This window comes from Oncorhynchus gorbuscha, linkage group LG08 (assembly GCF_021184085.1).
Source record: "Oncorhynchus gorbuscha isolate QuinsamMale2020 ecotype Even-year linkage group LG08, OgorEven_v1.0, whole genome shotgun sequence".
Lineage (NCBI taxonomy): Eukaryota > Metazoa > Chordata > Actinopteri > Salmoniformes > Salmonidae > Oncorhynchus > Oncorhynchus gorbuscha.
Window position 1 is genome coordinate 24,682,922 of NC_060180.1, and position 26,681 is coordinate 24,709,602.

Below are 26,681 nucleotides of genomic sequence, written 5' to 3' on the forward strand. Positions count from 1 at the left end.
ATGATACTTAATGGGACATTATAATAATATTATAAATACTTAGATTTTCGTTCCTTTCCTCATTTAAAAACAAGTGTTTTTTTATTTTTACTTTTGGTTTGTCTGTCAACCTAAAAGTCAACAAAAATGGCCCCTCTCTAAGCCAATGATGCTGAAGAGACTTGTTAATTGCGTCACATGCCAATTGTACGCACTGTTTGATTATTGACACGCCCTGTATTTGATGTTGTCCTGCCACCACGGTTACCATGGTAATAGCTGATCACACGACTAGTTGGCTAACTACTAGCTAGCTAGGTAAATAAACTACCTAGCTAATGCCTCTACAAAAGTTGAATGTATTTACTTCAGCTTGTTGATAATCCTATAATTCATACGTTCTTATACATTTGAGTGATTGCTTGGTTTAGGATGATGAATGACGCTTTGTACAATATCTTCACCAAATGTTTTGGTTTTGCATATCTAACGCTAAACAGTAACGCTAAACGCGTAAGCTAACTAACGTTAGCCTACGTTTAAAATGTTGCATGTCAGAAATATTCCATGTGGACAAACTAGCTAACATAGCTATAGCTAACAGTTGTTCACATTTCAGTATCATGAGTTCAATTTTAGTTGTATCCAACAATTGGGTGTCTCACGGATGTGATCTATGCTTGTTAACGTTACATCAATATCCAGTCGAGAGTTTTTACACGTTTAATGATTCATTTCTCCCAAAGGGCCAGGACATTCATTTGACTGTCATTGTATTTAACTGGAAGATGAGTTTCATGTCTGACATATTTTCTTGTTTCTCCCTCTAGCCATCATGCGCGTTGACAATTTCAAGATGGCACTTTGATGATGGGCTGAAGGATACAACTGCTTACTAACTGACCAAATGAGATAACAGCACAGCAGCAATGTCTTCCTTAGAAAAGGAAATTACTGACCTTCATTTAAGCCTTGATTGTGGTGATAATGCTGTGAAAACACATACCCCGCACATTCTACCAGAGTGTGTTGGACCTATACAGATCACTGAGTATGTCACATCTGACACCCAATATTTCAGCAGAAGAAACTTCAAATATGTTGTGGATTGCATTTTGAAGAACACTACTTTAAAGGTAGGCCAAGCAGATTATTCCGATGCTATTATTTTCAAGAATATGCTTTGTTATTCAGAACTAACTGTATCCTCTCTAACTGTATCTTCCTGTTGTTTTAAGAATTTGTATCTTGAAGGTAATGAAATATCCAGGCTTCCGGATACCCTGTTCACCAGTTTGTCAAACTTGGTGTGGTTAGATCTCAGAAATAACCAAATCACAGCCCTTCCTGCGAAAATTGGTCTACACAGGTATTTTAGGCTAGATTGTATGGGCTTTTCAACCAAAATATTTGTAGATGTGCTGTGGATTTGAATGGATTCATGTATTCATTGGTTGATGCAGATGTCTGAAAACGTTGCTGCTAGAAGGGAATCCTATCACAGAGCTTCCACTGGAATTGGGTGAGTTGAATTCTGTCACCTTGTTTCCTTTATCCTTTACACAAGAACATCATTGCATTTTATCAACAGCATTCAGTGACTTTGACAGTATTTTGGCTAGGCTGCATGTCCTTCAGGATGCTTGGACTTAATTTCCTTTACTGGAAGAATGGGTGGGACATGTTGTTTTTTCCCCAGCTTATTCTTCAGTGACCCAACTCCAGCTGTGAACTGCATGACCTTTTTCTGACATATGTGTTTGTACTTCTCAGGTAACGTGATTACTCTTAAGGCCCTGAGTTTGAGGCATTGCCCCATCACGTTTCCACCTCAAGAGGTTGTGGGGCAGGGCCTCCAATGCATCCTACAGTACCTACGGAGTGCCATGGCCGAACGACCGGTTAGTGTGCGGAACTCTCTTCCAGGTGAATGATAACTGTAATGTCACCTGATGAAGTTGAACAATGTGACGGCAAGGTGTTTGTGTGGTGTCCGCCCTTCTGAACACGCCCACCGCCATCTGTTCGATTGTATAAGAAAGAAAGGCTGGCCACCAAAATAGCTCCTTGCCCTTGTTCCACTTCAGTGGTGTGACTTCTGTTCCCTTGGAGACGGTGCATGCAGCAGGCAGACTTTTTGTGCAGCTATAGCCAGTAATATTTTTAGCCCGATTAAAATGATCGATAACCAGTGGGCTTCTAACAGAGGCGCTTTGTCATCAACCACTGTCTAGTAGTGCCTATTGGTAACCAGCCAAGGCACCCCTCAGCAGAAAGCTTACACCTAGAACAAAGGTGCCCTATTATATCTTTATATATTCATGTTATTAAAAAAGAGGATCAAGGCTCACTGTCTCTCTGGAAAGGTAATTTCATCTTGATGGATATTATGTTGTCACTGCAAGGGCAATATGCCGGCATTCAGATCATGTCACACCATATTCCATCATGTTATTTTGTGAATGAGGGGACATGCTTACTTTGGGCTCATTACAGCTTCAACTTTACATCTAGTATTCACTAAAACGTTTATTTCAGCATCGATGCAAAAGATCCAGAAGAGGACAATTGTTTATATAGGAAGTGACAGATGTATTATTTTGCTACCGTAATCATTTTCATGGAAAGTTCTTGTTGATGTTTTGGTTGCAGACATGCCCCCAGTGGAGAAGCTACAGTTGACAGAGCTTGTAAAGTCCAGTTTGGACCTTTGTGAAGAGGTGGTGGATGAAGATGAACTGCAGAGGTTCAGAGAGCTGAGGCAGAAGATGAGCCAAATGGACAGAGCTGAGTTGGGCTATGCCCTCCCTATTTCACGCCTCCCTATAGCAGCAGAGGGTGATAGAGGCCACAAGACATACCCTCTGCCCGTCATTAAAAGGTCAAGTCAAAAAGGTTCAACCTCTGGTAAAGTTTTGGGAGAAATGACAGGCATCTGGTAACTGCAGATCTAGGGGAAACTCAGTAGTCTATGGTGTTCTCTCCTTATTTGAACTGCCAAACTCTTCAACCAGACGTGCCACTATACTCAGGACAGTGGACAGTATGGTTTACGAGGCTAGCAATGATAGGTGAAAGCAATATGGTGGATGCTTTCTCTGAGGAACTAAATGCTGTGAAGGAAAGGTGAAAGGAGAGGGAGCCACTGTAGACGAATAGGCTATTGAGATGGAAAATACTGCATGGACAGTTTAAGAATATTTTTATTTATGACAGTCTCTGAGGAGGAGGCCTAGCGATAAAATCTCCCAGGCTCTGTAGGGACACGGTCCTTCTGAGAGCAATAAAAAAATAAAACATTTTATTTTCGATTTCTTTGTCAGAAAGAAAGAGATTACCAGGGGAAATATATTTCCCGAGCTCCCTCCCTTTGACATGCAGTACTGGAAGAGGTCAGAGGAGAGAAGACTGGCTGCAATGAAAGAGTTTAAAGAAAAACAAGCCATTCTTGAACAAAGGAGGAAGTAAGTAAGTTAATAGTGTTGGATTTTTATAGAACCCAACAGATTATCTCACATCAGTTAGCTATACCTCTGACTCCCTACTTAAGAGAGTCAAGCCCTTGAGAGATCAACAATTGATAAATGCTACAGTAAGCAATGTCATGGCCTTTTGAATCACATGAATTACATACAGTATTTAGTTGCTAACTATGTTATACCAGGGGTGAGAGAGAATTGTCTCTCTACTTGCAGTTTCAGAAAGCAGGGGTGTATTGTGTCAAATTGGCATTTGATGAAGTCCCAGAAAGGGAGGGATCAATATTATGTGTCTGCAAAGGCCAATGCCAATAAGGGGTAGGTAAAGAAATCCAGCAAGGTCTAAGATGAGCTTATCCCACCCCAATCCTAACCTAAACAAAATAAAACCAAACTTAGATCAGTGTTTATAGGGTAATGAATTCCTCACAGTGCTTTATATGGTCCTGCCTTTCTTTTCCCTTAGAGATCAAGAGCTCCTCAAGGAATGGCGTACTCATGCTAGGGTCATGCAGGAGAGGAAAATCTTAGAGCACAAGCAGGAAAGGCGTGAGAGACATAGAAGAGAAGAGGTATGTCTGTTTTGTATGTCTGCTTTCACTCCCATTCTAATTTTGGAATACACTATTTGTTCACTCACAGAACTGAAAGCATTTTTCTGATTCAAATGTTCTCCCTTTCTAATGACCAGAGGAGGGCAGCATAACACCAGCCCGAGGAAAGGCTTTCACAGTCATTGGAAAGGGAGAACATTTGAATTATAAAAATGTTTTCAGTTCTGTTCTTGTTATAAGGAAACTGTCTGAGAGAAGTTAGAGTAGAAAGAGAGAGACTGACTGACTGGAGTCCTTGTTTTCATTCTGGGTGAGCAGACGTTGAAAAAGATAGCGTCAGGCTGCACAGACACTCAGTTGAGGCTGTCCAGGTCAGGGGCAGCGACAGGCCTAGCTAACGATGGATCACTGTGCCTCCAGTGTGCCGAGTCAGTCATCCTGCAGTCAGATGTCCCCAGCGAGGCTGCACCACAGCTGGTAAACATAACCCTTCCACAGAATGCTAGCGCACACGCACACAGTCAGATACAAAGCAGCAGATTAGACTGCGTGGCCGCACACAACTCCAACGCCATCATTAAGTTTGCAGACGACACGACGGTGGTAGGGCTGATCACCGACAACGATGAGACGACCTATAGGGAGGAGGTCAGAGACCTGGCAGTGTGGTGCCAGGACAACAACCTCTCCCTCAACGTCACAGACAAAGGAACTGATCATGGACTACAGGAAACAGAGAGCTGAGCACGCTCCCATTCACATCGACAGGGCTGTAGTGGAGCAGGTCTAGAGCTTCAAGTTCCTTGGTGACCATATCACTAAGGAATTGTCAGGCCATCATTGTAATATAATAATTTGTTCTTAACTGACTTGCCTAGTTAAATAAAGGTTAAATTAAAAAATCATGGTCCACAAATACCACCATAGTCGTGAAGAGGACATGACAACGCCTCTTCCACCTCATGAGGGTGAAAAGATTTGGCATGGACCCTCAGATCCTCAAAAAAAGAAAGCAACCCATAGCTGTATATCTAATATCTGACCTCTTCAGCAATGTGCCAGGATAGTAGTAGTCAATCTGTGTCACTGATAGACCCTTCATCCATCCTTAACTTACTGTAAGTTCACAGTGTCGGTTGTATGAAGAAAAGACCAGCTTTCTATAGAAATGAATATATTTTTTTGGTACAGGTACCGATAAATGCTCCATACGCCACAGAGTCTCTGTGTAGTGTTGTTGAAAGTGGTGAGGTCAAGACCCACAACCCCCCACCAAAGAGGATCCAGAGACAGAGATCGTTCCTGTCCCAGAAGGAACACGAGGAAGCCAGGTATGATGTAGCTAATCTACTGACAGTAGCCACCAAAGAAAGCAATGGCAGATCAATCAAAGATGTTCAGAGACATTTAGTGGAAAGAGGGTTTTTGGAAAGATCTCTTTTGTTCAAAGCATATATTTTGTCCCCTGTGTCAAATACTTTGGTTCAGCTGATTTGATTTAATTGATGACTTTTTTTCTGTTGTCCAGTACTATACCTAGTCCAACCGGCGCCCCTGCACATTGACTCTATCGGTACCCCCTGTATATAGCCTCACTATTGTTATTTTACTTTATTTTATTTGTTAGTTTGATTTTTGATTTTTGACTAATCTATTTTTTTACTTAACAATTTTTTTTCTTAACTGCATTTTTGGTTAAGGGCTTGTAAGTAAGCATTTCACTGCAAGTTCTACACCTATTGCATTGAATGTGACAAATACAATTTAATTTGATTTTGACCGATAGACCAGTACCTGTCTTGAATAAATACTGTTCATGTAAACTATTGATTCAAAAGAGTACACCTCAGTATAAGGTTTAGTTTATTGACAAGGTGTACAAGAGCTGAATTGCAGCGTACAGTCCATCGGAATAAATAAACAAATAATTAAATCAAACAATCGAGTGAAATCGTGTGATAAATGTATATGTGGAGGGAGGGAGCATTGGTCAGTCACAGCCAGGTTAACGTATCAGGAGTCTTGATTAGGGACAGGGTCAGACAGGTCCGGACTCCGAGCATCTGGTCTCTGTAGTCTGTAGCTAGCCAGCTAATCCTCCACCACCAACAACATGCAGCACCCACAGCAGTATGTAACTAAGAGAATCTTTAGTTTGTGGAATGGTGGTTCATTTGACCCTTGACCCCTGTGTGACCCCAGGGCAGCCCGCGACCGGGAGTTAGAGCAGCGGATCAGGAGCCATGTTCAGATGATCCAGGAGAGGCGCAGGAGGCCCAGTGGCACTGCCCAAGAGGAGACAGAAGCTGCAAGGCAGGACATGGAGGAAGTATGTTACTATTCTACTGTATATCAAGTAACCAGTCAAGTCATTTTCAGTGCTCAATGACAGCAGCCCCAGGAATTAAAGGAATGTCTAGGTGTTTCTTTCTTTGTGGTTTTCTTCCATTGCTTCTGTTTCAGGCCAAGAGATTGCAGTCGGAACTTGCTGAGAGGAAACAGGAGAGCGACATCGAGTATCGATTCATCGCATTTACTGGGGAGAACTCACCAAGATGCTATGACAAGTGAAAGTATTTGTGTGTGTAGACCTACTGCCATTTAGAATTGTTGCCGTATTAAATGAATTGACATTGCATGCAAAGAAGTCGTACAGGACAGGGTAGTATGGAATTATAGCACTCTACAAACAGTTTACAATGGCATCCGATACCCAGTCATCAATAAACATTTCAGCCTGTTACACGCACATCATTAGTTAAGTGTAAAGTGCTTGTGTTCCAAGATAAACACACCCTCATTCATCAAGTCAATCAGTGCTAAATAGCAGCCTAATAGGTCACTGTATTTCAGGTCCTTGCAACTGTACAGCAGCTATACAGGGGTTGATCATGTATACTTATTTGACTGTGTGTGTGCCTATAGCCTAAATTCAGTGCTTGACTTTGACTTCAATAGGTTCCGGTACTCCTTTTGGGTGCTGGAACTGTTTATATTAAGGTGCAGAAGCTCTATAAGAGTATTCTATAAGAGGAACAGGAGCTCAAGCAGTAGAGCTCCTGCCCAAGTCAAGCACTGCCTAAATTACTTATTGATACAGTTGGCTTGGATACAGACAGTAAATATGGGGGTGATTCATGTAAACCGGGGCAGTTTGAAGGTAGGAATATATGTAATTTGGAATGGCACGATAAAAAAAATGGCCTGACCCTAACATTAAAATGGAAGGGGGAAATGTATCAGGTGGCGGCTGGTAACCTAGTGGTTAGAGCGCTGGGCCATTTGCCGGTGTTTGCTAGATCGAATCACTGAGCTGAGAAGGTAAACATCTTTCGGTCTGAGCCTGAACAAGGCAGGTAAACCCACTGTTCCTAGGATGTCAGTGTAAATAAAATAAAAATGTTCTTAACTGACTTGCCTAGTTAAATTACATTTAAAAAAATGTATTAGCTAGATAACTAATAGTGATGAAATAGCTATTGTTCTGAAATGGTGGCTACATGAGCCAACAATAAACGGAAAGCCAAACGGTATAATTTTAAGCAAGATAGAGGGGCAACCTGAAAATATTTTTATCCTCTTGTCTTTGTGTGATGTCACCAGTGGCAGAACTGTTGTAATTGACTTGGTGGGGGGTGATGGCGTCATTTCGTGCCCTGGTGTACCCTCCCGTGCTCGAAAGTAGAAGGGAGAAGCATCTTTAGCAGAGGCGATCGTGGCTCCCAGGGCCGGGCTCGAGTACCGCCAAGCCGGACACCTCACGCCGGAAAATATGGAGGCTGTGGCCGAGGAGCTGCGGGCCGGCTCTCGGATTCCTGTCACTGTTGATCAAATAGTTAACGATACACTAGTAGTGACGCTTACCTATCAAGAAAGGTGCTACATGGGGATATTACTCGATTGCAACAAAAAGTGAGTCTTATTTATTCGAATAATTGAATACTTGTATCACAAAATAATTAGCTAGTTAGCCTGCTAATGTATGCTGGCTAATTTAGCATGCTAACTAGCTAGCTACATGGGCCATCATACAATAGACTCCAAGGGGTTGTAGCTAGCTTGCTAGTTAACGTTAGCCAGCTAACTCCGATTTGCTCACTTTTACAGCGAACATATTAATAACATATAAACACGTGTATCATTACTAGGAAGTTTGGATAAAGCCAACCACCCCGTGAAAGTAACGTGATGGTCATTTCAACAAAAGTTATGCTTACGTGGGTAACGTTACCTCATTGTTAGCTTAACTATCAAGCTAGTTCAATGTTGGCCAGATTTAGACTGCCAACAATGTAACCCAGCTATGGCTGGCCTTACTGAAACACCCTTTCTCATATTATACTTTTGTACATACATTCTTATTGTTACCTATCTAGTAATTATTACATCAAGGTTACATGTTTTAATACTAGATGTGCAAAGTGATGGGCATCACATCATTATTATTTTGCCTACTCCTGTTGTGCTTTCAGTAATGTAGGCCTATGTTAAACTCAGTCATCCAATGTTACCCTTAGCTAATGATACAATCAGTGTAGGCCTATTTATAAATGATTGACTTGAACCTCTAAATAAGAGATTATACAGCTGTGTTTTGCTGTTAAAGATCGCACTAATTGTTGCGTTTCCAAGGAAATTAGACACCAGAAAAACTAGGCTATAGGCCCACTTTGTACTTGACAAAGGGTGAACTACACAATGTTGGCAAGAAATCCCATTTATGCCTATGTATAGGGTGTTAACAATAGAGGTAAGGTATAAAATGTTATTTGAATGATTGGTATTCATATTGGGCATGTTATCTGGCTCGCAGTGTGTGTCACATGTACTGGCCTTGTGTTGCACAAGTACATGCTAGTACAGTGCAGTGGGTGCACCTTTTTTAAATGCCACAGGGTTTATTTATTTATAGACTCAGCATCAGAATCTTACCAGCTTTTCATATCGGTAGGCCTTCACTGAGACATGTAGGCCTACACATTCACGTGATGGATCACTCCAAATGCCTTGAGATTGACCTTCCCCAGTGGAAAAGATCTAAGCTTAAACAAAGAACAGTGGTTTGGCATACAGGCATATTTTGCTTTGGGAATGTCAAAATGTGAGTTCTTCTTTTAGGTTTATAGGAATGCATTTCCCTTAATTGTGCGTCTCCAGTTTCCATGTCATGTATCCTTTGAGCAGGATCTCTTTATTTGGTTGTAGTGCATGTACAGCATTCTATGTTAAATGGAAACAGGATTTGTCATGGCCTGTTAACCATTATGTCCAGCCTGTGTCAATCATTGTGATGGCTGAGATTGTGTTGCTCAAGAAGGGCCTTTAAAGGTCTCCTCTAAAGCACAGGAAACAGGCCTCGCCGGGCCTCTTTATTTAAATGTGACAATAGCCACTCATGGGGAAACGCCTTTCGGGCTGCCTAAATGTGCTTTAATTAATCATCTCATTACACACAAGCACCCAGCAGACACTGATGCAAAAACAAGTGAATCTCCTGGCACTCTCTGGGTCCCGAGTGATTCACGGGGTTGTTGTTTTTTTCAGTCGGATGGAGTGGAGGGGGCTCCTGGGTATCCTGTAGTCTCTTTGTCTGCTGTCTCTGACAGCAGAGTGGAGCACAGCCATGTTGCTGCTGCTGCCTTGGCTGCTCTCAACTCCCTTTTCAAATGGCTCCTTAGAGAAGCCCGGCCTGGACACGTCACGCCTGTAGGCCACTGGCATGAAAAGGAACATGTGAATTTACAGAGAGAACACGCACTTCAGCTTTTTCAGTTTGAAGCGCAAGGCTGTAGAGATGGGCTATAGGCGAACTAGACAACGACCTGCTTGCTTGCTGTCTCCCAACCCCCATTCCAGTAGAAAACCCAACGCAGGTGATAACTGTGCTGTCTTTTACACAAACTAAAGTGTTGCAACCATAAGAGGTTTGCTTGCATCAAGGTCAGAGGAGTGCATTTGTTATGCTTAGATTTAGTCGAGCTAATGTTCTTGACCCGAACAGGAACTTAAACTAAACAGTTTAAATTCTTGCTTTATCCACAATGATAAAGTTGAGTGCAAACAATTTGACTTCATCATGATTGGATCTAATAACCCAGAAGCTACAAAGCATACTAAAGTTTTTTTTTTTAATCTCACTTTTTGTCTTAGGACTGGGCTTTTCTGCCTACCGGATATCACAACAAAGCCAGTGGAATGCCCTGCATTGAAACCTGGTTGTGAAATCCCTGAAGTCCTGAGAGAGGAACCTGTTACTAAACCTCCCAGCCAGGCTTCACATCATAGACCAAAGGATGAAAACACGCTCCCTGAAAATGACCCACTAGGTGCCCATCTCCCAGCCCCTCTGCCCACAACAGTGCCTGCCGGGCACGGTCCATACCCTCCATATTTTGAAGGAGCTCCCTTCCCTCAGCCCATTTGGGTGCGCCACAGCTATGGTCAATGGGTACCTCAGCCACCTCCACGGACCATTAAAAGGAAGAAGAGGCGGACCCGAGAGCCCGGGCAGATGACCATGAGCACCATCAGACTCCGCCCCCGGCAGGTGTTGTGCGAGAAGTGTAAGAACACACTGAACAGTGACGAGGACAGTAAGGACGGGATGCCCACAACCAAGGCTTCCAGGAAAGAGAACGCTCCACAGAGCGATGAAGACTCCAAAGACGGGTCTATGAAGTTGACCAGGAAAGAGGATGCAGATGCCACCAAGGATAACGGCAAGAGGCGGGAGAATGGCCCCACCGGCTATGACAGCAAGCGGCTCCGGAAGGACAAGAGGGATGAGGAACCAAAGTTCCCTGCAGTGGACATCATTCCCCACAGCCCGGTCATCAAGATCTCCTACAGCACTCCGCAAGGTAAGGGCGAGGTGATGAAGATCCCAGCTCGGGTCCACGGCTCTGTCAAGCCCTTCTGCCCTAAGCAGCTGATGCAAAACGGCCTAAAAGGCCAGCTGGGCAAGGTGCCCGAGCCCACCACCCTAACCCAGACCCAGGAGCAGCGCCACATCCTGGACGCCACCAGGACGGGCCTGACCGTGTCCATTCCCAAACTCAAGCTCCCCAGACCACCAACGGCTGGCCTGGACTTCCCCTCCCCCAAGATTCGAGTGAGGACCCTGGGGGACGGAGAGGACAGCCTGACGGTCTACGATGCAGAGCTGGTAGAGAGGCAGAGCAGAAAGAGCCTCAGGGTCCCGGTCCCTCGTCCCCTGCCCCACTCGGAGGACTCTGGGGAGAAAACCCCCATGGAGCTGTGGTCGGGGAGCTCTGGAGAGGAGGCAGACCGAGGCCAAAGTGACCTTGCGCTGCTCATCAACCTTCGCAAGAGGAAAGCGGACTCCTCCAGCCTGTCCGTGTGCAGCACAGACAGTCTAGATGAATCCAAATCCTTCAGCTCAGATGGCACGTCCCCAGAGCTGTGCGACCTAGCGCCTGGCGAGCACATCTCCATGTCCTCCTCGATCTCACAAGACGACAGCAAGACTGTGCCGCCACTCACCGTGCGCCTGCACACACGTAGCATGACCAAGTGCGTGACTGAGGAGGGCCACGCGGTGGCCGTGGGAGACGTCGTGTGGGGGAAGATCCATGGGTTCCCCTGGTGGCCGGCGAGGGTGCTCAGCATCAGCGGCAACCGCAAAGAGGAGTCTAACTGCGAGGTCCAGTGGCCAGAGGCCAAGGTGGCCTGGTTCGGCTCGCCCACTACCTCCCAGCTGTCCGTTGCCAAACTCTCCCCCTTCCGGGAGTTCTTCAGGTCGCGATTCAACCGCAAGAAGAAAGGGATGTACCGGCGAGCCATCGTGGAAGCTGCCAAGGCCGTGGGCCACATGAGCCCCGAGATCACCTCTCTACTCACCTCTCACTGCGAAACGTAGGTGAGTCCACAACACTCAGACCATTTGTGAGTTTGTTCACTAAATCCACTATTCCGGTACCTTTGATTAAGGATACATGTTGGGCAAAGTTCAGGCGAAATACCCACCCTCTCTTTGAATGTCTAAACTACATTTTTTCTTATCTCATACATACAGGCATGGAAATATTGTATAGTAAAATATTCTTAATTACATTTTTTGGGGGTTGTAATTTGCTTAAAGAATGTTTGGCATTTTTACAACTAACTAAGCAGGCCCGGTTTCCCGATAGGGATGAAACTGAAGCTTACAAGTGTTTTAACGATGCATCGTTCTTAAACCGGCCGGCGACGTCCCATGCATTTCCCCGGAACGCCTCGTAGAGAGAACGCTCACCAAGTGCGTCCGTCGTCGTCGGAGCATCTGTCAATACTGATAGGATCAAAAGGAAGGCAGCGCTGCTCTCGGATCATAAACATTAGAATTCTTCCACAATACTGACAACGGATAAACTTTTAGTAGAGATATTATCACTTGACCTATATGGCTGCTAATATTGAGTCTGCTTATTCTTATGTTTAGACTACCCTATAATAATGCAGTAATTCACAGATATGGCACATTATTGCGCACACGCTGTTACACATCATGAAATAGTATATTGAGGCAACAGTTACAGACAGTAGCTTAGCCTTACAATTAGCACACAAAAAACTAATTTATTGAACATGGAATTGGTTTCAGTATGATTTAAATATACAACCCTATGTAGTGTATTTATCTTTTAATGGAGTCATCTGTTTTGATTTGAAGCATATTTTTGTCCTTACCTTGTTTGTAACAATTTCGAAGACATTGGCAACTTTGTAGTGGTAGTCAACTTTGTTCGGATGTTATCTGTGGGTCACAGAGACAGTGAAACATCTTTCTGTTTTTAATTTTTGTTATACATTTGCCGAAAATATCTAAACTTGTTTTCACTTTGTCATTTATGGGTTATTGTGTGTAGATGAGTGGGGGGAAAATATTTAATCCATTTTTTTAATCCAGGTTTAACACAACAAAATGTGTGATAAGTCGAGGGTTATGAATACTGTCTGAGTGCACTGTAGAATCATGAGAATTGCAATACATATCGTACCAACACTTAAGTATTGTGATAGCATCGTGAGGTGGCAATTCCCAGCCATATAAATAATGAGCGTTTTTTCAAGTGGAACTTTAGTTACAATGGTTTTGGGGAAACTGCTCAGATTTAACGAAGCGCCTAAGAAGGTTCTAACGATTAACTGAGCCTGTAAAAAAATGTATGCACGCCGGATTGTAAGTCTTTTTGGGAAAAGCTTCTGCTAAATGGCATATATTATATTACTTTAAACAGCCACTAAGAACTTAAGCTTATTTTAGCCATGGCTAACTAATAAATCAATGTGAGGTAAACCAAATCACCTTTTCAGTAACGTCACACCAAGTCATTGAGTTGATTTGGTCATGAAATTTTAGAAAAGTGCACGTTTGCACCCATCATTCTGGTAGATTCTTAGCTAGTTTCATGATTTTGGTTGACTGAACTCGGGGACTTATGATTTGGTCTCAGCCTGCCTTATCCCCCTAGTTGTCATAGAACATTGTTAGGCCTGATCAATCTAAAGCACAAGCCCATGTTCCCCTGGTATCTGTTTGTTGATTGTGTGGAATCAGACCCCATGTAGCCAAGCACCAGGCCCTTCACACACACACACACACACACCTAGGTTAAATATTGTCTCAGGGTGATATGATCCAGCCAGACAGCTCCCAGGACCACTGTTTGCTCTTGCGACGCCTCAGTATCTGTGTGACGGTACCTGTACTGAGCTCTGTTCAGAATGCTCACCAGAAGCTGTTGAGAATGCCACTCTTTCGAATCACTCATGATGGAAATAGTTTTTGCCATGTCAACTGTCCAGAGATTGTCCAAGCGTGACTTCTGAAAGTTAAGACAGTGTCTTGGACTCGCGTAGAAATGTTCTTTCTTGAATAGTAAAGTAAGAATCCATCTATTCTACATGCACATCTCTCTCAGTGCAAAGTCTAGGCCTGCAGTTAGGAATGTCCCTCCATGGGAAACTGCCATTATTTGCTCAAACTCATTACTCTGTTTGTTCTTTCTTTCTCCTTCTCTCGCCTCTCTCTCTCTCTCTCTCTCTCACTCTGTGTAGAGGCTGAAGGCGGAAGAATGGTCTTCTGTCAGAGGTTGCGGATCTCTGACTCTTGAGTCATCTATCCCCAGGAGAGCGGGAGCGTGTGCAGTTTCCACGGTCACTATTTATACAGCATTTTCCCAACCCCACATGGCTGGAGGAAAATGGCTGCTCAGGTGGAATGTTGTTGACTGGATAAGGGAGCAAGAAAGGGCAATTTTGAGGCATCTCATGGACTACACGGAACAATTCCTCAATTTTTTAATTTTATTTTTTAGATGTAACCACATTTCAATAGAACTGAATAGCAACATGCTACAAATCAGAATGTATTTATTATCTGTAACCATTTATTATCCATAACGATTTAAGTTGACCGTTCTACAATCCCCATGAGATCTCCATACTGCTGCTTTTGTGAACAGTCCTCTCGACCGATTGGTCGCGAAGCGGTTCAACGACAACCAGTCAGAGGACCTTGTCAAGTCCGTTCAGTCCCAGTGCCATCCTCATCGGAAGCCCAGCAACTCTTTTCGAATAGACCAGGAAGCATATCCACAACATTTCTGGTGAAAAGTCTTACTCTTTTAAGTTCATTACTTTCCAAATATGAAACTGTGAAACTGTTCCATCCAGAGATAGTACTGTAGTTTATTCTATCATACAGTGTTTCATCTTTGTAGCCTTCTTCAGCGTTGCTAGTTGGATACGTCGATGTAACGTTATTTATACGTTGTTTTTTTTTTCAAACGTTTCTCTCTTCCATTTCAGTTTGGTTTGAATACTTCAGAAGTGTGGTATCTATGGGTTATTTGTGAGCGATCCCAGAGTTAATTTTGACTCACTTTTAATTATTTGTGTCATGTAAAGAAAAGCACTTTATCTGTACCTTTTGTGGCCTGCTGTAAGCTCATTGTCCGAACACTAACTGGAGTTACAGCACTGACAGGCAGCGGGAGTTCAAATGTCCCACGTTGACTATCCATGGCCTTGGAGATGTACTTAAAAAAAAAAAAATTAAAAAAGGTTTTGGGATGCCAGAGATTGATCCTTTCAGGGGTGGTTGTGTACACTGTATTCTTGCATTTTTGTCTCCGGTGTGTCTTTGTACATTCTCTCAACCCACCCCAGTTCTATCCCCGTCAAATGTTTCCACTGGAGAGAGTGGACAAAAGTGTCAAACACTATGCATCAATTAAAGCTTTATGGTCACTCAGAAATGCTGTAAGAATACTGTGAATTCAACTCTTTTGAGTGTGCGTGTGAAGGTGTGGGGAGATGGGTGGCTGCTCACTACTGGCTACATGTCTGGAGATGGAGAAGACTGCAGGATCGACCTTTATTGATCTTAGTTGAACGCAGCACTATTTGGAATGTAGGGGGGAAGGAAGGGGAGTCGGGACATACTACATGGCCAAAAGTATAGGAACATTCTTGGAATTGGTGTATTCGGCTATTTCAGCCACAGCCGTTGCTGACAAGTGTATACAATTGAGCACACCGCCATGCAATCTCCATAGACCGACATTGGCAGTTGAATGGCCTTACTGAAGAGCTCAGTGACTTTCAACGTGGCACCGTCAAAGGATGATACTTTTACAACAAGTCAGTTTGTCAAATGTCTATCTTGCTTTAGCTGCCCCGGTCAACTGCAAGCGGTGTTAATGTGAAGTGGAAACATCTAGACGCAACAATGGGTTTCCATGGCCTAAGAGCCACGGACACCAGCCTAAGATCATAATGCGCAATCGCAAGAGTCTGCTGGAGTGATGTAAAGCTGGATGACATTGGACTCTGGAGCAGTGGAAATGCTTTCTCTGAAGGGACGAGTCACGCTTCACCATCTGGCAGTCCGGTGGACGAATCTGGGTTTGGCGGATGCCAGCAGAACGTTACCTGCCCCCGGTGCATAGTGCCAACATGTTTGGTAGAGGAGGAATGAAGGTCTGGGGCTGTTTTTCATGGTTAGCCCCCTTAGTTCCATTGAAGGGAAATCTTATCTGTGCTTCCAACTTTGTGGCAACAGTTTGGGGAAGGCCCTTTCCTGTTTCAGCAGGACAATGCCCCTGTGCACGAAGCGAGGTAAATACAGAAATGGTTTGTCAAGATCGGTGTGGAAGAACTTGCCTGGCCTACACGGAGCCCAGACCTCAACCCCTTCGAACAGCTTTGGGATGAATTGGAACGCCAACTGCCAGTCAGGCCTAATCGCACAACATCAGTGCCCAACCTCACTAAAGCTCTTATGGCTGAATGGAAGCATGTTCCAATATCTAGCGGAAAAGCCTTCCCAGAAGAGTGGAGGCTGTTATAGCAGCAAAGGGGGGACCAACTCCATATTAATGCCCATGGTTTTTGGAATGAGATGTTCAACAAGCAGGTGTCCACATACTGCTGGCCAGTGTCGGTAGTTCAGTAGGCCGCAAACGGAATAAAAAAGCAAGGACTACCTGTACTTGTCCAATAAAAAAATAGCAAATTTTAGTTTTCTGTTGCAAAATGTTTTCCGTTGCAAGCCCCAATGAACACGACCAAGAGCTCCTGATGCATTTTTCCCCCCCCATTTTGAATCCCTTTGGTTTTTGTTGACTCTTTAGGAGTGGGGAAGGAGAGAGTGCCTAGCTCCTTTCACCTGTTTTATGATTAAGATGGAAGCGGATGTCAGGAAATGTTGTGTTTTGATGAGCAACATGGCTGTCTGCTGTTGCCCTCGTTGGTCAATGTTATTGGCCATTTTCAGTTTTTTTTTTTTGTATATGTACTGTACGTAAAATAAAATATACAGGCAATACTTGGCATCTGCTGGTTTGTGTATTTCAACGTACTCCTATCAGTTATGACTACCTTTTTTATGTAGTTTAATTGTCATGTGTCCAGCCTAGCCAGGCTTAACTTTATGCAACAATTATCCACCTCTTTACTCACTTGAGGCAGTAGCCATGTCTGAAATCTCTTGCCTATTACTTAGTAAACTACATACTCTGTACAAATTATACTACATACTATTTAGAATGTACTATTTAGTCAAACTAATGCGATAAGCAACAAGTATCGGCAAACCATTATTATATATTATTATTATAAACCAGGCACACCCATCCTGAGAATGTGTCATCTAATGCCATTCGTTCATTTGGGTACAGCGTGTCCTCATCTCATTGTGTCGAACACAAGTCAGTCTAGAAAGACAATACTCTTCCTCAAAAGTGTGCAGTGAATTCTACTAGATGAAATGACACTAACATCCTGGCATTTAAAGCATACTCATTTTTTTTTTGTGTGTGTGTCAAATACTATAAGACTTTTTTTTCGCATACATAAAATGACTACTACACTGAACAAAAATATAAATGCAACATGCTACAATTTGTAAGATTTTCCTGAGTTACAGTTTATGTAAGGAAATCATTCAATAGAAGTTAATTAGTTGGACCATAATCTATGGATTTCACATGACTGGGAATATAGATATGCATCTGTTGGTCACTGATACCTGATAAAGGTAGGGGAGTGGATCAGAAAACCAGTCAGTGGGTGACGTGTCAGGTGAGTATGCAGGCCATGGAAGAACTGGGGACATTTTCAGCTTCCAGGAATTGTGTACAGATCCTTGCGACATGGGGCTGTGCATTATCATGCTGAAACATGAGGTGATGGTGGTGGATGAATTTGTAAGTCGCTCTGGATAAGAGCGTCTGCTAAATGACTTAAATGTAAATGTAATGAATGGCACCACGATGGGCCTCCAGGATTTCGTCACGATTTCGAATCTCTGCATTCAAATTGCCATTGATGAAATGCAATTGTGGTCGTTGTCCGTAGCTTATGCCTGCCCATACCATAACCCATCGCCACTGTGGGGGCACTCTGTTCACACATTGATGCCCATACAGCGCCAGACAGTCTGCCATCTGTCCGGTACAGTTGAAACTGGGATTCATCCATGAAGAGCACACTTCTCCAGCGTGCCAGTAGGAATCTAAGGTGAGCATTTGTCCATTGACATCGGTTGCGACTCCGAACTGCAGTCAGGTCAAGACCCTGATGAAGACAATAAGCACTCCAATGAGCTTCCCTGAGACCGTTTCTGACAGTTTGTGCAGAAATTTTGTTTCGCAAACCCACCGTTTCATTAGCAGTCCGGATGTGGATGTCCTGGGCTGACTTGGTTACTCATGGTCTGCGGTTATGAGGCCGGTTGGACGTAGTGCCAAATTCTCTAAAACTAAGTTGGAGACTGCTTATGGTAGAGAAATTAACATTCAAATCAAGCTCTGGTGGACATTTGCAGTCAGCATGCCAACTTTAGACATCTGTGGTAATTGTGTTTGGTGACAACTGAATATTTTAGAGTGGCCTCTTATTGTCCAAAGCTCAAGTTGCACCTGTGTAATGATCATGCTGTTTAATCAACTTCTTGATATGCCACACCTGTCAGCTGGATGGATTCTCTTGGCAAAGGAGAAATGCTCACTAAACAGGGATGTAAACAAATTTGTGCACAGAATTGTTGAGAGAAAAAGCCCTTTGTGCGTATGAAACATTTCTAGGATGTTTTATTTCAGCTCATGAAACATTGGACCAACCAATGTTGCGTTCATCATTTTGTTCAGTGTATTTAGAATTCAAGTATGGCTATTCAGACAAGCACAGTATCTGGTACATAGTGTAAATCAACTACTCGTCCTCCACTCGCCCCATTGGTGATATGATAGTCATCCTCCCCTTATTATCACAGTGATTGACGACCCGCGTTGAACTATTTCCAGGATTTTAAGTAAAGAACGAACTGCTAATCAAATTGAAATCTAAACTCTAATCTATCCATCCTGTCGTCCATACCTCTCCGCCTCGTCGTCCCCAATTTGAACCCTTGCTTGCATTATACTGAGTTGATACTAACGGGCTGCTTTGTTGCTCTACTCTTTCCAGCATCCTGGATGCCTCTCATTCATTTGAAGTCATGTCAGTGTTCATTTATATAACCCCCCCCCCTGACTGCTGGGTCAGATATAGGACTGTATCTATGTCATTATTGCATAACCAGAGGGATAGCAGCACGCCGGCCAATCCAGGATTAGGTGTTGTCCCCCCCATCTCCCAATCAGATCATCTTACCAGGAACCTCAGAAGCTCAGCCTCGTGCTCCCACCCCAGACTCCTCTTATACCACTGACCTGCTCTTCTCCCTGCTTGCCAGAGATTTCATAGCTCTCATTCCAAGCTGTTTCCTTTGGCCCTAAACTTGTCCAAATATGATGAAAAAAGACTGGATACTGCAGATAGCTCGAGGCGCACCCCGCTAAAATGTCAGAGAGCTATTTTTTTCCGCAACAGGCATACAGCAAATTGTGCTTTTGATAATTGCGTGTGATTTTTACTCCATGGTTGTTGTTGTTGTTTTGTCGGTTTTACGTGTTTTCATGGCTCGACAAGTACCGTCTTTGCCTGCGGGCATAGTGCTGACCATCATGCTCAGAGCTGCACTTTGCGCAGTAATTGTTGCCAAGCATCCATTCCACCCCCAGAACCTCATTCTATGCTGGTGAAGTAAGGGGAAGGAATGCAGGCTTGCAGTGTTTTCGAAACCCTGTGGTGAATATGGTTGTGTTGGTTGGTTCCAAGGATACCTATCTTTATTCTAGTTTGTGCTCAGAGGGGCACACAACACACATATACACACCTCCAACAAAGAGACTCTTAGGAGACCTTCAGAATGATGGTAGCGACCAATGGGGAAAGGAGAAAGATCTGCTATACAGATTGTGATATCCAGTGTGGCCTACATTAAGTGATACAATCACACTAGCAGCCTACATTCTAGCTTCAATTCACCGTAGTGCAGTGGTTATTTTGTAACGAGCACAGCATTCAGTTCAGAACCATTTATGTTCCCATAACCATATTTCAGTAGAGAAGAATATGATACTGAATGCCTATCTCAGCCAAAGGGTCTCTCTGCAGGTGCCCTGCCTGGTGGGACACCTCAGTGGGCTGCATCTCTGCTGAGTGGGCCCCTGCCATCTGTCTGCTCATGTAGAAAGGAGAGGGGGAAACAGGCTAATTGCATCTGGGTCTTTAAATCTACAGCTCCTTTTTGTCCTGCATGTCCCAACCAGTCCCCTGGAGCAGGGAAATGAGCGACATCAAGGTTAACCACTCCACTGTTTATATAAAAACACACATGCTCACACAACAAACACACTCTGCCTCTTTTTAATCCCCAAACTTCCTGACATTGAGCTAAGGGTCGTTCACAAATGCTCTCCACAACCACATGTGCATAGAGCCCACACTGATGCATGCTCACGTCCCAAGTATCTCACGTGTACTACCACTGAATAGGAGCATATACGAAAGCAAGCACACATACCAAATACACGGAACAAAAATTTAAACGCAACATGCAACAATATCAAAGATTTAGTGAGGTACAGTTCATATAAGGAAATCGGTCAATTGAAATAAATTCATTGCTGCCCAATCTGTGGATTTCACATGACTAGGCAAGTGTGCAGCCATGGGTGGGCCCGGGAGGGCATAAGCCCACCCACTGGGAAGCCAGGCACAGCCAGTCAGAATGAGTTTTCACCCACTAAAGGGCTTTATTACAGACAGAAATGCTCACTAACACAGATGTTATCAAATTTGTGCAAACATTTTTTGAGAAATACGTTTTTGTGCATATGGAACATTTCTGCGATCTTATATTTCAGCTCATGAAACATGGTGCCAACACTTTACATGTTGCGTTTATATTTTTGTTCAGTGTATGTATTCTATATATTTCACCAAAGTTACACCTCAAGCAGCATGTGTGGGGCAGTGGAACTGAACTGAAGGGGAGGCCCATCCTACTCAGTGAATTTCAGATTTTAAAAAAATAATGAGATACAACTATATTAAATATGTTCACGTCACCAAATACCTGATTAAAACTAACTGTTTTGCAATATAGCTCTACAATAGCACTCTAAGATAGCGCCATGATGTAGCCGGAGGACCGCTATTCCCCGTCCTCCTCTGGCTACATTGACTTCAATACAAAATTGAGGAGGCTACAGGACTTACCCCCTTCCATAGACCTAGAAGGTAATTATGACCACTTCCGGAGGATGTCCTCCAACCAATCAAATCTTTTGCATTATGAACTGACATGTTGTCCATCCAATCATAGGATTAGGATCAGTGAACGAACCTAGGGTGGTATGCTGTTGTTTTGCCGGTATTAATTTAGTCAAGGCGATAACACATCATTCTGGACAGACACAAGCAAAAACTATTTAAATAAATGTTCTTGTATAGGCACACTCAAACATTAGAGATCTGACATGCTGTATGGGATGAAAACAAGATGATTTTTCAGTCTGATCAACTGTAGAGTATACTGCCTATGCGCCCTGTCCATCTGGCTGGTGTAAACAAATTGTTAACATTATGTATTTATAGTCCGTTTGTTTGTCAGGAAAAAATGTGAATGTGATCAAATTTGGTTTATATGCTAAATTATTAACTGGAATTAATCAGTCAACATAATAGTGATGACACCGACTGTACATTTTTTATTAGGTCTACAGTTGCATAGGCCTGACATGCATAAAGCAAGCTCAGCTCTGTGAGTTGTATTGTCCATCAGTTGTTGTCTCTGTGTTTGGGTCGAGGAAACCCTCCTGTTAGTGTAGTCTAAATATAATTTGCTGTAGTTTGACAGGGTTTTCACCCCCTCATGGCCAGGATTTGTTTCCAGGAGTTTTTTCAAAACCATGTAACCTGATTTTAAAAACGGGTCCCATCATAGCCTGTATAAAACCTTTTGTTTTTACAACTGATTAATCACTGTTATACCTTATACCCTATAGGGTTCAAAGGTTTCCTGGTTAGGTTACCAGAAAAGGAAAACTCCGGGCCCCAAGGGAAAGAAATTGTCCCACCACTAAGGGACCTACAGTATGGTTCCACCACTCTGGGACCTACAGTATGGTTCCACCACGAAGGGACCTACAGTAGGGTTCCACCACGAAGGGACCTACAGTATGGTTCCACCACTCTGGAACCTACAGTATGGTGCCACCACTCTGGGACCTACAGTATGGTTCCACCACTCTGGGACCTACAGTATGGTGCCACCACTCTGGGAACTACATTATGGTTCCACCACTCTGGGACCTACAGTATGGTGCCACCACTCTGGGAACTACATTATGGTTCCACCACTCTGGGACCTACAGTATGGGTCCACCACTCTGGGACCTACAGTATGGTGCCACCACTCTGGGAACTACAGTATGGTGCCACCACTCTGGGACCTACAGTATGGTGCCACCACTCTGGGACCTAAAGTATGGTTCCACCACTCTGGGACCTACAGTATGGTTCCACCACTCTGGGACCTACAGTATGGTTCCACCACTCTCGGACCTACAGTATGGTGCCACCACGAAGGGACTTACAGTATGGTTCCACCACGAAGGGACTTACAGTATGGTGCCACCACTCTGGGAACTACAGTATGGTGCCACCACTCTGGGACATACAGTATGGTGCCACCACTCTGGGACCTACAGTATGGTGCCACCACTCTGGGACCTACAGTATGGTGCCACCACTCTGGGACCTACAGTATGGTTCCACCACTCTGGGAACTACAGTATGGTGCCACCACTCTGGGACCTACAGTATGGTGCCACCACTCTGGGACCTAAAGTATGGTTCCACCACTCTGGGACCTACAGTATGGTTCCACCACTCTGGGACCTACAGTATGGTGCCACCACGAAGGGACTTACAGTATGGTTCCACCACAAAGGGACTTACAGTATGGTGCCACCACTCTGGGAACTACAGTATGGTGCCACCACTCTGGGACCTACAGTATGGTGCCACCACTCTGGGACCTACAGTATGGTGCCACCACTCTGGGACCTACAGTATGGTTCCACCACTCTGGGACCTACAGTATGGTGCCACCACTCTGGGAACTACAGTATGGTTCCACCACTCTGGGACCTACAGTATGGTTCCACCACTCTGGGACCTACAGTATGGCGCCACCACTCTGGGAACTACAGTATGGTGCCACCACTCTGGGACCTACAGTATGGTGCCACCACTCTGGGACCTACAGTATGGTGCCACCACTCTGGGACCTACAGTATGGTTCCACCACTCTGGGACCCACAGTATGGTTCCACCACTCTGGGACCTACAGTATGGTGCCACCACTCTGGGACCTACAGTATGGTGCCACCAGTCTGCTTGCAGTTGTCAGTTATTGTCAGCTAGTATGTGGATGATCAGGGCTTTATACAGGAACATTTCTTGGGCTATTTTTGATGTGTCAAATGGGAGAGATGCGCAGTCTGTGTTGGACTTTGTGAATTCTGAGATGTCTGAGTTTAACTTCATGGAGAAACTTGTTGACCAAAACGATGGTGTTGCTGCACTAATGGAAGTATGTGCTATGTGTATGTTTCCTCTCCAAGCACTGTGAATAGACATGTCAATTTTCTATGTAGAGTCAATCACGTACACAAAGACAATCACATTATTACACATCAATGATTTTACTCCTTGATCGTACTAACTCATTCTTATCTCTTTTGTTTAACTGTGTAGTGTGTTGTTATTGTTTTTTGTCTTCCCAGTCAAATCCTGTCCTGCCCTCAGCGGATGAGTTGAGCTCTTCTCCATCCCCATCCATCCATGATGAGCCTGTCCTACACTGAAGCATATGAGCACCTCAACCCCTGTCCTGCACTGAAGTCAAGCCTCTGAAAACCTCAACTCATGCCTCATACCCTCATTCAATCACTGCTGTGATCCCTTCCCAGCACTGTGTAAGTAGCCCTCTCATTCCCATTCCCCATAATATTGCACTATAAATGTCTCTATGAAATGATTTAGGTTAAAATAATTAGTCTTTCACAATGTTTTAAACACGCATTGTCGTGTCCGTGCGTTCCTCGCTTATACCGTGGGTCTCCCATCCTCCTCAATTTTGCAAGTCACCAGCCTCCAGTGGTGTGGGGGTAATACGATGCTTTCGTGGATCACTGATAGAGATGTCTGTGGTGAAAAGGGAGGCACATGGCAGTAGAATTCTGTGTGCAATTACTGCTAATGATATGGCCCCATGCAAGCTGTGGCCAGAATTAATTTGGGATGAGGCCTGGGATGGGTGAGCTCTGTGGAAAAGAACAAAAAGCACCTAGGGCTCCACTTAGTCCAATGCTAGGAACCAAACATGCCATGAATACATTCAAATCTCATATTTGAAACTGATAATAGTGATTACTGGCTTATTTGGTGTCAAATTCAGGAGGGTACCTCGGTATGGAGCGTTCAGATAGAAAGTGTCAAATTCAGGAGGGTACCTCGGTATGGAGCGTTCAGATAGAAAGTGTCAAATTCAGGAGGGTACCTCGGTATGGAGCGTTCAGATAGAAAGTGTCAAATTCAGGAGGGTACCTCGGTATGGAGCGTTCAGATAGAAAGTGTCAAATTCAGGAGGGTACCTCGGTATGGAGCGTTCAGATAGAAAGTGTCAAATTCGGGAGGGTACCTCGGTATGGAGCGTTCAGATAGAAAGTGTCAAATTCGGGAGGGTACCTCGATATGGAGCATTCAGATAGAAAGGTAGGCTTTTGTGTAGAATAGTCATGATTCGATTTCATGAAGAATAGGGTGACATGTCAGCGATATTCACATTTCGAATAAGCCCCTAACTTCTAACCTTTCTAAATATCACTATCGTATTGCCCCATAGGCCTGTGTTCCCATAAGGACATTTTACTCCAGTCCATACTGGGGTTATAGTGCAAGATAATCAAGTCACATGTGGGATTTAAAGGACCGGGTATCTTTTCTCTTTGGCAGCACCTGTAATAATAGGAATCTGACCTCGGTCTGGTGGCTGTACATTTGAAATATCCCACCCGCTCCTAGTATAGAGTTGCTAGGCAAATGGTAAATGGCCCTGATATACAAACCAGAGGAGGCTGGTGGGAGGAGCATTAAGGGGGAGGGCTCATTGAAATGGCAGAATGTAACGGTATCAAACATATGGATACCACATGTTTGACTCCGTTCCATTAATTTAATTCCAGCCATTACAATGAGCCCATCATCCTATAGCTCCTCCCACCTGCCACCTCTGATACAACCAGAGATCCTGGCACATTTCCAGACCCTGATATACAGAGTTCTGTCTTCTGTCCTTGATACCTTGGTTTAATTGTACTGTCCTCGTGTTTTTTATTGGTTGGTTGATCTTTTTATCAGATCGGTTTAATTAATTCAGGCTCAGTAATCATTTGGAGTTTTTTGAAATTCTGTGAAACTCTGCTGATCAGTTCTGCTTCTACTGTTGTACTGTAGCTAACCACCGCATTGACTACATTTTACTCGGCTCGTTAAGATCAACTGATCAAGCTATATTGAAGAATTGCTTAAAATTAGAAAGTCATTACTAAGATTTGTTTTGAAACCAGCTGTCTATTTGCAAACTCACTAGGGCTTGCCTAACTTGCTGCATTCCCCAAATTGATTCATGTTACCACAGGAAGCCAAACTGTGTCCCTTTGAGAGTTTTAGGTGTGGCCCATCTCTTTGGCCCCAAATGCAAACATGGCCCTCAGGGTGCAGTGACCTCAGTCAACATGTACAGTGGGTTTGAAGGCAGGAAGTCTGGGCCGGCCCTAGGCATAAGCGACATAAGTTTTAGATTAGCTAACTTCAAATTAATGACTAGGGACGTCGGTTTTGATAAGAAAACTTCTTTTAGTAAGAATACTTGTTTACGTTACATTTAACAACAATGGTTTTGGTACAGAGCAATGCAGGTAAGTTGCTGTCGGAAAGTCAGCCACAATCACTCCCACCTGCACATAATTGGCGCGTTATCACTCATTCCTCTCACAAGGCATTCTGGGACTTGCAGTCAAAAAGCAGAATTCAACACAACCCAATACAATTACATATGCAAATAAATCTAAAGAATTATCTCAAATATCTCAGCTCAAAGAATGAACTTAAACATTAACTCAAACACATTAAAGTTACAACATCAAGCGGTCACTTAAGCCCCCCGATCGTTAGGGTTAACTGAAGTGTCGGGGTCTCAATTTACTGTTAGAATAGTAGAATACACCAGGTGCAATTTCAAAATGTTGTTGTGCATCAGCAGTTTCCGTCTTCAGCAGTCACTCAATTGGCCCATGTCAGCTAACATGTTTTAGATTTATAAATTAGTCAAGCCAGCTATCTAAATTTAGGGAGCCCCCGTTGATTTTGTTAGTCACTCTTACACAGATATCCTATCAACATGGCATAAGTCATGGCAAAATGTGTACAATTTCAGGAAATTAGCTTTAAAAAGGTAAAACATTAGCTCCACCGCATGGCGAAATTATTAAATGACTAAAACAATTCTCAGCCACATGGCAAAATGTGTAGAATTGTAGGAAACTTACTTTAAAAATGTAATTTTTCTGCTCTCCACCATCAAAGTAGGGGCCCCCCCAACCAAATTTTGCTGAGGGACCTGAAAAGGCGAGGGCCGGCCCTGCAGGAACTGGCCTCAGAGAAAGCTTCTTCATGGACTTGTGACCCCAGCAGAGTGTTTTTATCC

The 26,681-nt window shown here is 43.8% G+C and overlaps 1 protein-coding gene across 3 annotated transcripts; it reads left to right on the top strand.

Annotated features, from left to right (window-relative positions):
- The first annotated feature begins 213 nt into the window (after positions 1-213).
- LOC124041393 (PWWP domain-containing protein 2B-like) lies at positions 214-15,626 on the top strand. Of its 3 annotated transcripts, XM_046358916.1 has the most exons (13): positions 214-297; positions 810-1,115; positions 1,218-1,348; positions 1,443-1,501; positions 1,753-1,905; positions 2,632-2,860; positions 3,303-3,443; positions 3,925-4,030; positions 4,331-4,489; positions 5,204-5,343; positions 6,215-6,341; positions 6,476-6,593; positions 10,163-10,245. In XM_046358916.1, exons 2-12 carry the CDS (start codon positions 909-911, stop codon positions 6,581-6,583), a joined length of 1,560 nt encoding a protein of 519 aa, XP_046214872.1. In that variant the 5' UTR covers positions 214-297; positions 810-908; the 3' UTR covers positions 6,584-6,593; positions 10,163-10,245. The 3 variants fall into 3 exon arrangements, with proteins under 3 accessions (XP_046214872.1, XP_046214871.1, XP_046214870.1); XM_046358915.1 differs by lacking the exons at positions 214-297; positions 810-1,115; positions 1,218-1,348; ... (7 more) ...; positions 6,215-6,341; positions 6,476-6,593 and adding exons at positions 6,609-7,333; positions 7,616-7,924; positions 14,072-15,626 and having other exon boundaries at positions 10,163-11,887; XM_046358914.1 differs by lacking the exons at positions 214-297; positions 810-1,115; positions 1,218-1,348; ... (7 more) ...; positions 6,215-6,341; positions 6,476-6,593 and adding exons at positions 7,392-7,924; positions 14,072-15,626 and having other exon boundaries at positions 10,163-11,887.
- The last annotated feature ends 11,055 nt before the right edge of the window (positions 15,627-26,681 follow it).